We start from the raw sequence: 16971 nt of genomic DNA on the forward strand, positions 1-16971 counted from the left end.
CAAACAGCAAGCCGTGTCCCTAACCGTAAGGCGTCTGCCGATATGTTTGTCACGACACAATCTGCCCACTAATCTATTGGACAAAAGGCATCTTTGGGGCTTTTCCACAGAATCCGATGCCAACTCAGTGCAGCTGTTCCTCAGTAGTTTAACACACACTTCAGCCCACGGCTCATCCCAACAACTGTCTGAGGAGCCCAGTGAAGGTCACCAGAGGTTTTCAGGACAGAAGGGCGTTTACACACACACACACACACACCAGGTTCAGAGACCCTCCTGGAGCTAATAATCAGATAATTATCTTTCTCTCTCTCTGTCTTTTCCCTAACTCAAGGTCAAAGTGGCCTGTTATTATTGAGAAATCCCTCTGAAACGAGGACAGCATTCCTGGCCCAGGGCTCTGGCTCTTGAAGCCGGATCTCAGGGAATGTGTAAAATGTGCATATCAGTGACTCTGTGAGGAGACGTGGCTTTTTCCTGGCCCTTCAGGGGCCGTCGAACACACTTTGGGGTCCGGGTAACTTTACCTGCTCCTGGTATTCCAGCTCTCGGCTCATCAGCTTCTTCTCAACGGCGTGCAGCTGTTTCTGGAGAGTCTCCACACGATCCTGAAGAACCTGAGTGGGGAAATGGAGAATCAAGAGTTCAGAGTAAAGGAAAGAAGCATCACTGTCAATAAAGCCGAGGATTTGGGGTGTAACGAGACCCTCATGTCACGATTCGATACATATCACAATACTGAACTCACGATACTATATTATTGCGATGCTCTTTGGTAAAAGGTTAACAAAATGTGTTCTGTTGATTAAAATGCTAAATTTGGTGTTACATTGTGTGTGTAAGTGAATAGACTTGAACTTGTTGCTGTAAACCCAAAGCACAGGACAATAGAGACACCAGAATAAACATATTTATGATTCTGAAGAATTATTTTAGATGAATATTCTTGATCTCTGTCACTGACTAGATATATTTAAAATAATGTAGGCCACTTTTTACTGGTAACATTTGGCATTATCAGGACCCACAGATATTGCATTATTACATTATATTCAACATTATATATAGTACTTTAATGTAATACTGACACTAAAACACTGAAAGTAATCTTTATTTTGGGTGAACTATCCATGATACATATTGTTGCATTTTTGTATTGCGATATACTGTGACACGATATATTGTTACACCCCTAGCGAGCATCGATCAGATCCATAACGAAGGGTATCAAATGCTTCATAAACAGTTTGATCAGCCGACAGTCTATCGTTTAATTTTAAAAACCATTTAAAACCAAATCTGTCATTCTTCTAAAGGGCCAAGCAGGACAGTATTCTGCAATCACAGTGGAAACTTTAAAAGCAGATGTTTCTAGTACATCTGTACACCTCAGTTCCGATTATCCACCATGGAAATGAGGAAAACGAGCAGGACGCTATAGCAAAGCAGTTGTTTGCCTCAGAGGTCGGCTAAATCCACTTAAGAAATCGCAAAAGTCTGATTGGATGAAAGCTGTTGCTCATCCTTAAAGAGCACAATCCTGGTGACATGGAAACATTATTTTCATACTACAGTCTATAAACTTCAGACATTTCAATACTAAGCTACACAAACAGCTTGCTCACAGCTCATTATTAACATATGGGCCCTATTTTAACAATCTGAAACGCAAGTATCAAGTGCGAAGCGCAAGTAACTTTGTGGGCGGGTCTCGGGCGCTGTTGCTATTATACCGGCGGGATAAATGACTCTTGCGTCCGACGCAAATCTAAAATGGGTTGGTCTGAAGTAGCTTCATTACTCATAGGTGTGGTTTGGGCGTAACGTGAAATAAACCAATCAGAGCATCATCTCACATTCCCTTTAAGAGCAGGCGTGCTTGTTCCATGGCGGATTGCTATTATAACGGCGGATTTGCCAGGAGCGGTTCACAGCCGAGGAGACCGACGTTCTCGTCAGGGCCGTAAAACACAGAGAAGTGACATTGGGGATGGAGAAACACACCCAAATTAGCTTCGGTTAAACAGGCGTATAATAATTTGGGTAAATGTGTAAGCTAGATTTATGCCTATTTTTTCACATCTTCATGGACACAACAATGATTTCCCTCGTGTGGAATATTTTTCCTTGTAATTATGTATGGTTTGCAAAAATGTGAACTGCGTCTGTGTAGATGAGAGAAGCAAAGTGTATGTGCGTTACATTATGGCCAAGCATGCACTCTTAAAATAGCATCTGAATGCGCCACTCACTTTAGACTAGGTTTTTCCTGGTCTGTTGCGGAATTGTTTTCTGAAACTGCAAAATAGCACCAGGGAACGTTTGCGTCGGAACACGCCTCCTCTTTTCGCTGAACCGCCCCCGGGAGCGCAAGTTCATTCCCTAATTTACTGACGTGCGTCTGTGGAGGGAAAAGTCCGCTGTGTGTCGGGTGCAAAATAGGAATGATACATGCGTCGGTGTACAAAGTCAATTGTGCTGGGTGCAAGATAGGGCCCATGAACACCCACATTTGCATAGAAACACCTATTTAGCATCCTGAAACCTGACCTGATGAAGGACGATACATGGAAATTAGCCGGAGGTCTTAAAGGAGCAGAAGCAAAAACAGCTTGTTTAATTGTAAAAGGCAGGATGGAAAATGGTTGCAGAAGTTCCAGAAGCACAAGGCCTCACTTTTTGTAATGCAATATAAATTGACCGATTGACTGCTAATCGACCCAGGGTCAAAAATTAATGCTATGCCAAGCAGAAAAAATAAAATAAAAAATGTGAGTCGCTTTTTTAAGGAATTGCAACATAATACAGTGTTTAAATCCCACTGTAAGAGAGAGGAAACCTTCAGCCTGTGCTGATGTAATCAAAGAGAAACAACAGCTGTGTGCCTCTGTGTCGATCATTCAACCAACAAAACATTGAAACATTATGTTTTTCAAAAACCTTTCCAGTGGACAAAAAACTCTCCATCACTCTTAAAGGATTAGTTCACTTCAGAATTAAAATTTCCTGATAATTTTCTGATTTCTCAAAGAGAACGTGTAAAGACTAAGTCAAACAAACAAAAAATAAATAAGTAAAAGGTAAAACTACGATGTCGGACGATTTTGAAGTTGAAGGAGAAAATGAGATGAAGTTTTTCGCATGACCTTTCAACGTGATTACGTAATGAGTGAAGTCGTGGACGTGCAAGACGAGCATTTGTGGTTAAAATTTTTTTTTTTTATAAAATGGCGGATGGTTTGTCTAGATAAGACTCTTATTCCTCGGCTGGGATCATGTCGAGACTTTGAAGCTGCACTGAAACTCACATTTGGACCTTCAACCGGTTGGACCCCATTGAAGCCACTATATGGTGAAAAATCCTGGAACGTTTTCCTCAAAAACCTTCATTTCTTTCTGACTGAAGAAAGAAAGACATGAACATCTTGGATGACGTGGGGGAGAGTAAATTATCAGGACATTTTAATTCTGAAGTGAACTAATCCTTTAAAATGTACGTCCGTCCCTTGCAGCTTCATTTACATCAGCAAATGATGTAATGAAATCTCAAATGAAAGGTCCATCAGCAGGTTAATTCTGGTCCCTGGACAGGCCAAAGGAAAAATTTAGGAAGCTTGTGTAAAGGACGAGTAAGTCATGACCTTCCACATCTAATGAAACACAACCAGCCAGTAACCCAAACACCAGCAGACCCCAGAACTGCTACAGGCTTTGTGTGGTGATGTTTCCTGGAAGAGTGCTGACAGTTACGAGCCGAGTCTTTCATGTGGTTCCTAGCAGATTTACCAAACGCCGGGGTGGGGTGAGGGGCCGAAAATATCTCTGTCTTTGTCATAAAAGGATCCTGTCATCTGCGGCTCTCATTAATAAACAGCCTGAATGAGCCATTGTGGGCGATCCCTTTGTCCCGATGTTCTCCTGAAGAGCTCACTGGGTCCGTCCAGACGGGATAGAGGTCAAGCTGAGCATGGAGGTGAGGGAGGCCAGTAAATACAAGCTCTTAAAGTGGGTTTGTGGCCCGATGCTCTACAGGGCTCCGTTTCATTTGATCTCACGGCACTCAATGGGCCACTTCACCACCAACCCTAAGGCCCTATCATACGCCCGGCGCGACGCAAGTGTGTTTGGCTAGTTTCAGCCCGACGCAGTTTTCATTTTCATGTCCTGCACCATGCTGTTTAAATACGAAATGCATTTGTGTTGGCGCCAGGGTTTGAAATGAACTTTTTCACTCACCGGCCAATTAAATTTTTAAGTTACCGGCCATTCAGAACTTCTACTAACCAAAAAAAGAGAGAAAAGAACCAGATTAACTACGTCACACCTTATATATATAAATTTGATATATATATTTTTTATTTATATATATATATATATATATATATATATATATATATATATATATATATATATATATATGTTTGTGTGTGTGTGTGTGTTTTAGGAGGATGGATCAATACAGTACAAAGAACACCAAAAAAATTTAGGATGTTGGTAAATAACAATGCCTTTTCTGTTAACCAAATGCTTTGTAATCTTAACTATTGCTTCAATGCAAATAGACAAGCGCGCCGTTATTTGTTGCGTAGTGACGTGTGTGTTCAAGTAAGCCAGATATGAGCAGATTCTGCGCAATACGCTGTATTTAACTTACGAGTATTTGTGCTAAATCTGCGCAGATTTGACTTACACGAACTTCCCCAGCAAAGTGAGTAAATATAATAAGTAACACGACAATCGTTACCCGACACAGTTGATGTTTACCCGCATTTGTTGTGTTGGTGGATGTTAGTTTCAAACCCTGGTTGGCAAGTTGTTACTTTGAGGCAAATGAAATAGACCATTGACCAACTGAAACCTGGTCTAAAGTCAATGGCGCAGTATTTATTTTTTTGTTATTTAAAAAGCACGTTAGTAATGTGCGCCTATAGGCGGTCCACAACTCGCTACACTTTGTCCTGTAGATGGTCTGCTTTAACCACACACACACACACACACACACACACACACACACACACACACACACAGCTTTAACCTCACGCACAAGCTCCGTTTGCTCACTAGAGAAGCGTTCAGTTTTTCCGCTTGCAAATTCCTCCATGTAAATAGCGAATACGCCATGGCGCGAGCGCAACTGGCTTTTAAAGGGAATGGGAGATGAGACTCTGATTGGTTTATTGCACGTTACACCCAAAACACACCCATTACTCATTAAGAGAATAGAGACAAAACACACCCATTACTCATTAAGAGAATATGGACGACCCTTTTAGACCATGCACCGGGAGCGCCGACCATTTTTCCCGTCGTTAAACTAGCAAAAGTGGATTAAGACACGCCATAACACCACTTGAGCCGTGTGTTTTAGACTACGATCCTTAAAATAGGGCTCTAAAGACCCGTTAATACAAAGAACGATAACTATAACGATAACTATATTAGCGTCCACACTAAGCACGTTTTAATTTAGAGTGGATTCTGATTGGCTGTCAGTATTTTTATCGTTCGACAGCTGGAAAAAAATCGTTCTGAAAGTGATCCCAACGCTATGGTTCCTCATATCTCTATAGTTGTGATGTGAACTCTGCTATTCTTTAATATGGAGAACGATTTTTAGAGCCATATCTTTATCGTTATCGTCCTTGGTGTGAACTGGCCTTAAGTCTCCAGGACTCCCGATCTGCACTTGATCTGGGATACACCTTGTGTTTTCCCATCGAAACCTTCCAAAGGGGCCGAGGGAAGCATCGCAGCCTCACAGCTGTTGTTCCTCTCTGCGTGAACGTGTGATTTTCTATGGTGAATCTCTCCAAACGGGGTCCAGATGGCCAGAGCGATACGCTCTTTATCAGCCGGCCAGAGCGGGATCAATCTAAACAACCGGCAAACGTGGAACATTTGATTTCCCGGGGGCGAGAGACAGGCATGGCACTGGCCTTTATTCTCTCACTTTCTTGTCTTGGTTTTCTTCAACAGCTGTTTATCCCCATAGATTACCAAAACACACACACATACACACAGCTAATACGCCGTTCACACACGTACGGACCTGCATAGATGCTCACTCGCACTCAAAGTGAGACCTGAGTCATTTTTCTTGGGTGGTCCACCTCGAACGATAAGGCAAGTATGTTTCCCTCGGGTAAAGGCAATAGAAAAGAGAAAAGAGAAAAGAGAGAGGGCCTCTTTTAAACTGCATCCCATGTTTTGTTAGCACTAGCCGGCTATTCATGTGGAATTTCTATTTGTAGTGTTCTGCTTTAAGAAGTTTTCCAAGCGTCAGATTAAAGAGATCCGCTAATGACGACAAGCCAGAGCACTTTAAACCTACAGAAGTGCAGTTCTGGCCCAGAGGGCTGGTGTGTGTGTGTGTGTGTGTGTGTGTGTGAGAGGCTAAATTACAGACGCTCTTCCCTTCTCTCTGTCTTCCAGCTGTGCACATGTGAGGCTCACGATGACAGCGGGGAATGTGGATGTGGTGGATATACAATGTCTTTAACCTGACTATTGAACGATGGCTGTGAGGAAGGGTATTGCTTGCAACAACAACTTATTTATTAAGAGCAGATCTTCATTTTGACGTTTATCAAGTCGACGTGAAATGAAAATGAACTATGTACTTTCTTAATAAAAGTTCTGGTGTTACTGGGAATCATTCATCCATGCATGTTTCTCTAAAGAAAGATAAAAAAACGTTCATAAGTAAGGATAATTGACATTGAATTATTAGAAAATAATGAGTGTGTGCTTTCCATTTAATCATTTGAAAAGTCATTTGGCGTAGTGATATGAAACTATAATGCAGTCAAGATTTGCCTGGAACTACTTTAGCCATTCGTCAACCAATCAGATTCAAGCATTCAATATCTGCTCAGCTCTCGTCCTCACACACTCGTCCTCACACACCTCACACACGAGAGCTGAACAGAAGTGTGTGAGGACGAGAGCTGAACAGAAGTGTGTGAGGACGAGTGTGTGAGGACGAGAGCTGAACAGAAGTGTGTGTGGACGAGAGCTGAACAGAAGTGTGTGAGGACGAGAGCTGAACAGAAGTGTGTGATGACGAGAGCTGAACAGAAAGTGTGTGAGGACGAGTGTGTGAGGACGAGAGCTGAACAGAAGTGTGTGAGGACGAGAGCTGAACAGAAGTGTGTGAGGACGAGAGCTGAACAGAAGTGTGTGAGGACGAGAGCTGAACAGAAAGTGTGTGAGGACGAGTGTGTGAGGACGAGAGCTGAACAGAAGTGTGTGAGGACGAGAGCTGAACAGAAGTGTGTGAGGACGAGAGCTGAACAGAAGTGTGTGAGGACGAGTGTGTGAGGACGAGAGCTGAACAGAAGTGTGTGAGGACGAGAGCTGAACAGAAGTGTGTGAGGACGAGAGCTGAACAGAAGTGTGTGAGGACGAGTGTGTGAGGACGAGAGCTGAACAGAAGTGTGTGAGGACGAGAGCTGAACAGAAGTGTGTGAGGACGAGAGCTGAACAGAAGTATGTGAGGACGAGTGTGTGAGGACGAGAGCTGAACAGAAGTGTGTGAGGACGAGTGTGTGAGGACGAGAGCTGAACAGAAGTGTGTGAGGACGAGAGCTGAACAGAAGTGTGTGAGGACGAGAGCTGAACAGAAGTGTGTGAGGACGAGAGCTGAACAGAAGTGTGTGAGGACGAGTCCTGTTTCTTGTAACACTTTAGTTTAGGGTCCAATTCTCACTATTAAGTTGCTTATTAGCATACATATTACTAAGATATTGTCTGTTTATTAAAACACATATTAATGCCTTATTCTGCAAGACCATTTTCTACATCCCTTAATACCTAAACTTAACAACTACCTCACTAACTATTAATAAGCAGTAATTGGGAATTTATTGAGGCAAAAGTCATAGTTAATAGTGAGAAATGGACCCTAATCTAAAGTGTGACTCAATCTTTTTCTTCTTTTTTATTTATTTATTCTTTATTCTCTTGACAGGACTTTTCTTTTCTATTGATGTAACAAAGGTTATAGGGTAGGGAAAAATACATACAATTTTAAACAAATATAATAACCAACCAGAATTTTATATTCTCTGAAGAAAATGTGAGCATTGCTGCCCTGATGTGTGTTGTGGGTGGTTGCCAGGGCGTTGCTATGCGGCAGTGTGGTTGCTAGGGTGTTTGCTCAGTCGTTGCTGTGCACCTTCAAATTCTTCAGTGGAAGTCTTTTGTGTTTTTTTTGTTTTTTTTCACTCGTTTGCCGAGGATATAAACAGAAGGTAAGAAAGAGAGATATATTGTTCTGGCAGCGGTCCTGTGACTCTTTATGAGGCAGAGGGTTTGTAAAAGCAGTGTTTGAGCTTTTATTTCCTTTCTGCTTTGGTGTTTTTGTGGTTCTGACACAGTGACTGCTGCTTTCAAACACAGTTCAATACAATCCCCAACTCTCCCGTGCCAAGAGCTGAGCATGCCAACACGTCCTTCACAAATCCTTCAGCAAACTACAGACACACAAAGCAGCTTGTGGGAGAGAAAAGCTCCAAGTCCTGAAGTCTTTTTGAGCACAGGAAACGGAAATATGAAAGCAAACTACTGTTTATCTGTTACAGATACTACATCTGAAAGAGAAAAGACAGGTTTTTCTATTGCTGTTGTTGTTGTTGTTCACACTAAAAGCTGCAGCGTGGATAATTTGATGAAAATTACATTGAAAATCATATTACTGAATCAGTGATTCACTAGGGCAAGCTTACAATAATGATGTCAGGTCGGATTTGGATCAGGTTTACATCAGGTAAAGACAATACTGGCGACAGATATGCTACTATCTGTTTAAACTACATATTTTTTTAAAAAAAGACTTCATTTATTTGATAAAAGACAAAAAAACAGTAATATTGTGAAAAGAACAGCATGTATTTGAAATAGAAAGCTTTTGTCACATTAAACACTAACGTTCAAAAGTTTCGGATCAGTAAGGATTTTTATTTAATTTTTTTGGGGAAATAAATAAAAGAAATCAATACTTTTATTCATCAAGGATGAATTAATTTGATCAAAAGTTACAGTAAATACATAAAAAAGATATTTAAAATAAATGCTGTTCTTTTGAACTTTCTATTCATCAAAGAATCCTGAAAAAAAAAATGTGCACAAATGTTTTCAACATTGATAATAACTAGTGCAAAATGCCCGTGCAAAATCAGTTTTTAAGTGTGTTTTTAGTAATTGTTGGTTTGGTGTATTTGAGTGCTCATTGTTACAATTACACAGCAAAAGTTCAGTGACATTTTTATTTGTGCATGGTAGAAAGCACAACGTGAACTCCGAGAAAACGCTATGCTTGAGCAAACAGTTTGTGAATAGGCAACTACAAATGATGCCCGTGAAGGAGACTGTGAACGCATTGAAAATGATATGTTTAGTTGGTGAATAGTAGTGATAACGTTAAGCGCACCAGAATGAAATATAATATTCAGAAGTAAACAGCATAGCTGACTTACAGATTCAGTTAACATCCACAAATGAATAAGCGCGTCGATTCAGGGAGCAGTGCATGTGCCCGTGCATAATCAGTTTTTGTGAGCTGATCTCCGTCAAAAAAGTTCAGGAGATATTTCTTAGCGATGGCTGATTTCAACAGTTTCAATATGATAAAAAATAACTTTTATATTGATTCAATGGATTAATTGCATTTTGGGAAAAAAAAGTGTCATGAATTTATTGCATTTTTGGGAAAAAATAATCCGTTTTTATAATAAATCTTTGAAAATCAAAATCTGGATTTGAATTTTTTATGTTATTATAACCTAAAGATGCTATGTGAAAGTTTGAAACAGAAAATAGTGGTTTTCATCTTGCCACTTTCTTGGTAAAGAAAACACATTTTTACTCAAATTAATCAAAATGGATTCATCACGTTCTGGAACCAAACTATAATATTCAGAAGTAAACAGTGTAGCTGACTGAGTGTTTATGTCAGAGTGTTTATTTTTAAACCACATCCTTCTTGGGGCTTCTTTGACCGATACAACCCTCTAATGTCAGAATGTTTATTTTTAAACCACAACCTTCTAAAAATGATATATTTAACGATATCTTTTGCATTTCTCATCCAAACAACGTCAAACTTGGCACTGCACTTACTCGTGCCCGTAGCGAGACACCTGTCGAGTTTGAAATCCATCGGACTAACGGTTTGAGAGATATGCGAAGAACAGACAGACACACACACACACACACAGACAGACAGACAGACACACACACAGACAGACAGACGTTTCTGTAATTTATAGATAGATAATTAATGTTTCTTGAGCATCAAATCATCACATTAGAATGATTTCTGAAGGATCATGTGACACTGAAGACTGGAGTAATGATGCTGAAAATTCAGCTTTGATCACAGGAATAAATTACATTTTAAAATATATTAAAATAGAAAAAAGTTATTTTAAATTGTCATAATATTTAACAATATTAAGTTTGTATTTTTAATCAAATAAATGCAGCCTTGGTGAGAAGAGACTTCTTTAAAAAAAAAACAAAAAAAACATTAAAATTCTTACCGATCCAAAACTGTTGACTGGTAGTGTACAGTAAAGAAAACAGCAAGCTTGTTAAATATTATTACAATTTAAAATAGAAAACCGTTCTTTTAAAAATGTAATTTATTCCTGTTATGCAATGCTTTTTTTTGTAAGCATCATTACTTAAGTCTTCAGTGTCACATGATCCTTCAGAAATAGTTCTAATATTCTACTATAATTAATGAAATCTGTTTCATAACTGAAAAGTGATCAAATCTCTTTAAAACAGCTTGGCTCATATGTTGACCTTCATGACCTTTTTTTGGATCTTCTAGGCTATGGTTACTTGGACTTTCAACGGAGGGACAGAAATATCCCAGGTTACACTACAATATCTCATTTCTGTTTGAAATATTAACCGAAGTCTTATGGTTTTGGAACAACATGAGGATGAATAAATGATGACAGAATTTTCATTTCTGAGGAACTATCCCATTTATCCCATCTGAACAGAAGTGTGTGAGCTGAACAGAAGTGTGTGAGGACGAGAGCTGAACAGAAGTGTGTGAGGACGAGAGCTGAACAGAAGTGTGTGAGGACGAGAGCTGAAGTGTGTGAAGACGAGAGATGAACAGAAGTGTGTGAGGACGAGAGCTGAACAGAAGTGTGTGAGGACGAGAGATGAACAGAAGTGTGTGAGGACGAGAGCTGAACAGAAGTGTGTGAGGACGAGTGTGTGAGGACGAGAGCTGAACAGAAGTGTGTGAGGACGAGAGCTGAACAGAAAGTGTGTGAGGACGAGAGCTGAACAGAAGTGTGTGAGGACGAGAGCTGAACAGAAGTGTGTGAGGACGAGAGCTGAACAGAAGTGTGTGAGGACGAGAGTTGAACAGAAGTGTGTGAGCTGAACAGAAGTGTGTGAGGACGAGAGCTGAACAGAAAGTGTGTGAGGACGAGAGCTGAACAGAAGTGTGTGAGGACGAGAGATGAACAGAAGTGTGTGAGGACGAGTGTGTGAGGACGAGAGCTGAACAGAAGTGTGTGAGGATGAGAAATGAACGGAAGTGTGTGAGGACGAGTGTGTGAGGACGAGTGTGTGAGGACGAGAGCTGAACAGAAGTGTGTGAGGACGAGAGCTGAACAGAAGTGTGTGAGGACGAGAGCTGAACAGAAGTGTGTGAGGACGAGAGTTGAACAGAAGTGTGTGAGGACGAGAGCTGAACAGAAAGTGTGTGAGGACGAGAGCTGAACAGAAGTGTGTGAGGACGAGAGATGAACAGAAGTGTGTGAGGACGAGTGTGTGAGGACGAGAGCTGAACAGAAGTGTGTGAGGATGAGAAATGAACGGAAGTGTGTGAGGACGAGTGTGTGAGGACGAGTGTGTGAGGACGAGAGCTGAACAGAAGTGTGTGAGGATGAGTGTGTGAGGACGAGAGCTGAACAGAAGTGTGTGAGGACGAGTGTGTGAGGACGAGAGCTGAACAGAAGTGTGTGAGGACGAGTGCTGAACAGAAGTGTGTGAGGACGAGTGTGTGAGGACGAGAGCTGAACAGAAGTGTGTGAGGACGAGTGTGTGAGGACGAGAGCTGAAAAGAAGTGTGTGAGGACGAGAGCTGAACAGAAGTGTGTGAGGACGAGAGCTGAAAAGAAGTGTGTGAGGACGAGTGTGTGAGGATGAGAGCTGAAAAGAAGTGTGTGAGGACGAGAGCTGAACAGAAGTGTGTGAGGACGAGAGCTGAAAAGAAGTGTGTGAGGACGAGTGTGTGAGGACGAGAGCTGAAAAGAAGTGTGTGAGGACGAGTGTGTGAGGACGAGAGCTGAAAAGAAGTGTGTGAGGACGAGTGTGTGAGGACGAGAGCTGAACAGAAGTGTGTGAGGACGAGTGTGTGAGGACGAGAGCTGAAAAGAAGTGTGTGAGGACGAGAGCTGAACAGAAGTGTGTGAGGACGAGAGCTGAACAGAAGTGTGTGAGGACGAGAGCTGAACAGAAGTGTGTGAGGACGAGTGTGTGAGGACGAGAGCTGAACAGAAGTGTGTGAGGACGAGTGTGTGAGGACGAGAGCTGAAAAGAGGTGTGTGAGGACGAGAGCTGAACAGAAGTGTGTGAGGACGAGTGTGTGAGGACGAGAGCTGAACAGAAGTGTGTGAGGACGAGTGTGTGAGGACGAGAGCTGAACAGAAGTGTGTGAGGACGAGTGTGTGAGGACGAGAGCTGAACAGAAGTGTGTGAGGACGAGTGTGTGAGGACGAGAGCTGAACAGAAGTGTGTGAGCTGCACTTTCGAGGCTTGACTTTCTCACACAGGCCACTGGCACGTTATCACACACTGCTTCCTGTGATACGAGGTTCAAAGGATTCTGGGAATCTGCCCCGTCCCACATACACTCATTCATCAGATACCCTCTTCCCAGACACACACACACACACACACACACACACACACACACGCACACACGCACGCACGCACGCACGCACACACACACACACACACACACACACACACACACACACACGCACGCAGAGACACACACACACACACACACACACACACACACACACACACACACACACACACACGCACGCAGAGACACACACACACACACACACACACACACACACACACACACACACACACAGATATGCTAACTCATCATTCCTGTGGCTGTGAGAGTGTGTGTGTTAAACCTCAGCCATATGAACGAGAGCCACACACACACACACACACACACACGCAGCTCAGAGGTCATGCCAGGGTCAGAGAGAGAACGAGCGAACAACAGGACACATCTCTTACAGACACTGTGCTTGAACTTGAACACACAGAAAAAACAAAATGGCTAAATGAGATTACAGAAGTTTCTGTCATCAATTACTCACCATGATGCTGCTCCAAACCGGCGAGATCGTTTCCTTTTCTTTTGCAGAACACAAAATAAAGAATGTTTCAGCCCCACTTTACATTAAGTTTCTTTAACTACTATGTACTAACTTTTACATACAATACAACATCAACACAATCACAGTACATTAAAGACACCTAATATAAAGTGTGACCAAAAACTGACCAAAACTCAAAGTACGTATTGTGTTGATGTTGTGTTGATGTTGTGCCACTTGTGCTGCTCTTGAGGTGGATACGGGTAGAGTTAGGACAGGTCTGGTGGTGCGAGCAGGTTTAAGGTTGGGTTGAGGTGTAAGGGAAGGTCAACATTGTAATTATAGACAGAAATTGATTAGAGATATAATTACATGACTGTATTTTAAACACAAGTACAATGTAAAAACATGCATGTACACAATAAGTGCATTGTATTAAATGATTCGATTAAATGTTTAAGACACTTAATATAAAGTCGGACACATTTTCCGATGCAAGTACATATTAGTAAACACTAATATAAAAGAGTAATATATAAATATGTTTTGAGTTCCACAAAAGAAAAAAAATGCAAAAATATTTTGTCAATTTGCTCAAAAAAGATTCATTCATGTTCAGAGCACAAATGGAGTGAGTCAAGCATAATACTGTAATAGCGTTAGCAAACACCACTAACTATAGCTTTTTTGGTTGAAACTATAGTGATTATGCTCAATTTTGAAAGGGTAATGAATTGCAGCTGGAATGACGGCTGAAGTAGTGCAGTGTGAGTCAGCGCTGATATACCTGTGCACACACGACGTCTGTGTGTATCGTGACACTGAGATCAAATGCAAGTGTATAATGCTTTTCACAGTATACATAGTTTCAAAGCAGCTTTGCATGATGTTAATGTTTAGAATATCTTATAAAACGGTTAGTTCCAGTCCTTGATTCTGTGTTGTATTCACGATGAAACACGGCTATGACCGCTTCACCCGACGGTTCTGTGTATCACTACACAACTCCCCTAGCAACCACTCTTAGCAACGTAAACAAACGTCCTCATTGATACTGTTCACTGAAGCTTATTCACCTTATTCCGCCCCGCCCACTTTTACTTCTGTCCAGTACTTCCGTTGTAAACCAACTTCCGGTTTAGCGGACCCTCATTCAATTTCGAGGAGAACTGCAGAGAAGTCTCACTGATAAAATGTCACATAAGATAAGCTAATTTGTGCCAAATGTGCTATGTACGTGTGTACCAACAGCACAGCAATGCACTGTTTCTCGGGGTAATTTTTAAACGACTTTTAGGTGTTTATATGACCCGTCTGCCTGTCTGATCGCAGCCCGGCCGATGTGTAGTGTTAGCCTACATTAGCCACAAACATCTAATGTTGTAATGGTCTCACTACAGGACACATACACATGCTATACCTTGTTTGAAAGCTATGGTCCTCTAGAATTCAGTCGCTGGATTTATTTTACAGCCATTACTTGTGTTAGAGATCAAACCATAAGAAATTGCAGCTAGCTAAGCTAACGTTACCCTCTTGTTCATCTAGTTGAGGCTCTACTTTCTTTCTACACCAGTTCGTGGCTATTTTTTTCTCATCTGTTGGCTATACACTGCAAATGTATCTGGTGATTAAGCAAACAAACTGTGGTGTAATAATGTTTCAAACTTTACATGTAGTAGTGTTTGTGCACATCTTCATAACTAAGTAATAGCTATTAGAAAGACACAGCTATTAAATAATTTGATTGTGGCATTGTTTCAAAAGCTTCAAGTGAAATGTACTTTAGTACGTTGCAGCAGTTGTTAATAACCATAGGCCAACGCATTTGGCTATAATATTATAGTCTATCTACTTATATCAAGACAGATAACAGATTGGACCAGGGCAAACAAAGCGCTAAGTAGCTAAACCAGGAAGTGAGATTACGCGGATGGCGCCACCCAGTGCTACTTCCGGAATAAGGTGAATAGAGTCGAGTATTGTGAGAGATCGAGTAAGCGAGTGTATCTGCATCTACAGTAGACGTAGCATTTTCCTTCAGCTCAGTCCTTTACAAAAAATCTGTTTGAATGTCCGCTGCGATATCTTGTCCTTTTAAGGGGGTTTTCCCGCGCCCTGACACGCTAACGTTAGTAAGCAATAAGTAAGCACTAGCCTCGAGTACCTTATTGCTTTTATAAAACGGTTACCACACAATACAAATATTAAAGCCAAAAAATATGTGTCAGTGCAACTTTCATGAAGTAAAATCACTAAAAGCCTTCCTTCCGCTGGAAAAAATAGTCCCTGACCGTGAACAGCAACATTAGCTTTCATAATGTAAAAGGCAAAAACTGTCTTTATGAGTGAGTCAGTCAGTAGAGAAGACTTTTATATTGAAAGGACTGAACTGACGCAAATGACTTAAAGGCACACTGTGAAGGAATTGTGTTTTTGTCAAACAGCGACCCCTAGAGTCGCTATGGAATACTTGCACTGTCGTAAATACCCCTCCACCCCCCACCCTGTACACCGGTACCTGCGTCGGGCATGGAACAGGCACAGATAGACTCCGAAGACATGATTTTTGCAATTTATCATAATAGTTTGCAAATTGTACTCGTTTACACTATTTACAACCTCTACGTTAGGCTTATTTATGTCCTGATAATTATGTGAGATATTAAAAACTGTTCTCATGATAATCGCAAGAATCAACGTCAACAGCGTCGTCTGATATCCCTCAGGACTACGTGATAAATACACCTCACAACACCCGAGTTCAGTTGGCAAACTAGTTCGTGAGGCAAGCTAGGCAATAAAACATAACACAAAAAACACGTAAGAGAAACAAGTGTTTTTTTTAGCAAGTCTGTTAACAGCTCTGATAATCGAAAGCTAGCTAGACATATGTGGAAATTATTGGACTGGTCTAATTATCAGCAATAAATGAATGAACAGCATATAAAAAAAACATACTACAAGCAGGCGCAACAACATACAACATAGAATGCAAACAAGTTTACAAATAAGAGATTTATTTACTGGCCACTTCATGCGTTTTCTCAGATCGGATAGCTATCTGAGTTATCAAAACAATTCCATTCACACCTGGTCACATAAATGTGTTTTTGCGAAATGGATTTAAATCCGATCTTCAATTCCCGCGCTGTATGCAGATTTAATGGAGTGCACGTCACCGAAAGCAACAGATATGAGCTGCATTTTATTGATCATCAGCTAAAATTTCAAAATCAAAGACCGCAATAAGAGAGAGCAGGTAAGATCACTTCATTTCTTTACTTTTAATGATGATGACTGTGTGTTAAGCATCTGCGACTTACTTTCACTTTGATTTGCGATAGTTTGCATGTTCTCTTGATGACTATGCTCAGTTGCTCATCTGCGGTGATGCGTGTTCCAGTAGCGTCGTCATATCTGTCTATAACATATAGCCTATAACACGCTCTCACACGTTTTTATTTTTAGCATTTTTGAGAGGAGTACAATTTACATGTGGTTTCAACAACCAGATGCATTTACACTTGTTCAGTTTCGTCTGGAATGCGTCTCAGACCTCCTCCTGAAGTGGTTTGAGCGATCGGATTCA

General features: G+C 41.2%; 1 protein-coding gene across 1 annotated transcript in view; it reads right to left on the minus strand.

Annotated features, from left to right (window-relative positions):
• Positions 1 to 16971, minus strand: part of cep112 (centrosomal protein 112) — a gene marked incomplete at its 3' end in the record, with an annotated part of 211975 nt that overhangs the window by 19044 nt on the left and 175960 nt on the right. The window contains exon 24 of the mRNA XM_084108946.1: positions 528 to 617. Within this exon, the coding sequence (XP_083965072.1) occupies positions 528 to 617 (90 nt within the window). The remainder of the gene's footprint in view (positions 1 to 527; positions 618 to 16971) is intronic.

The sequence above is a fragment of the Abramis brama genome, assembly GCF_963993115.1.
Source record: "Abramis brama genome assembly, chromosome: 1".
NCBI classification, from domain to species: Eukaryota; Metazoa; Chordata; class Actinopteri; order Cypriniformes; family Leuciscidae; genus Abramis; species Abramis brama.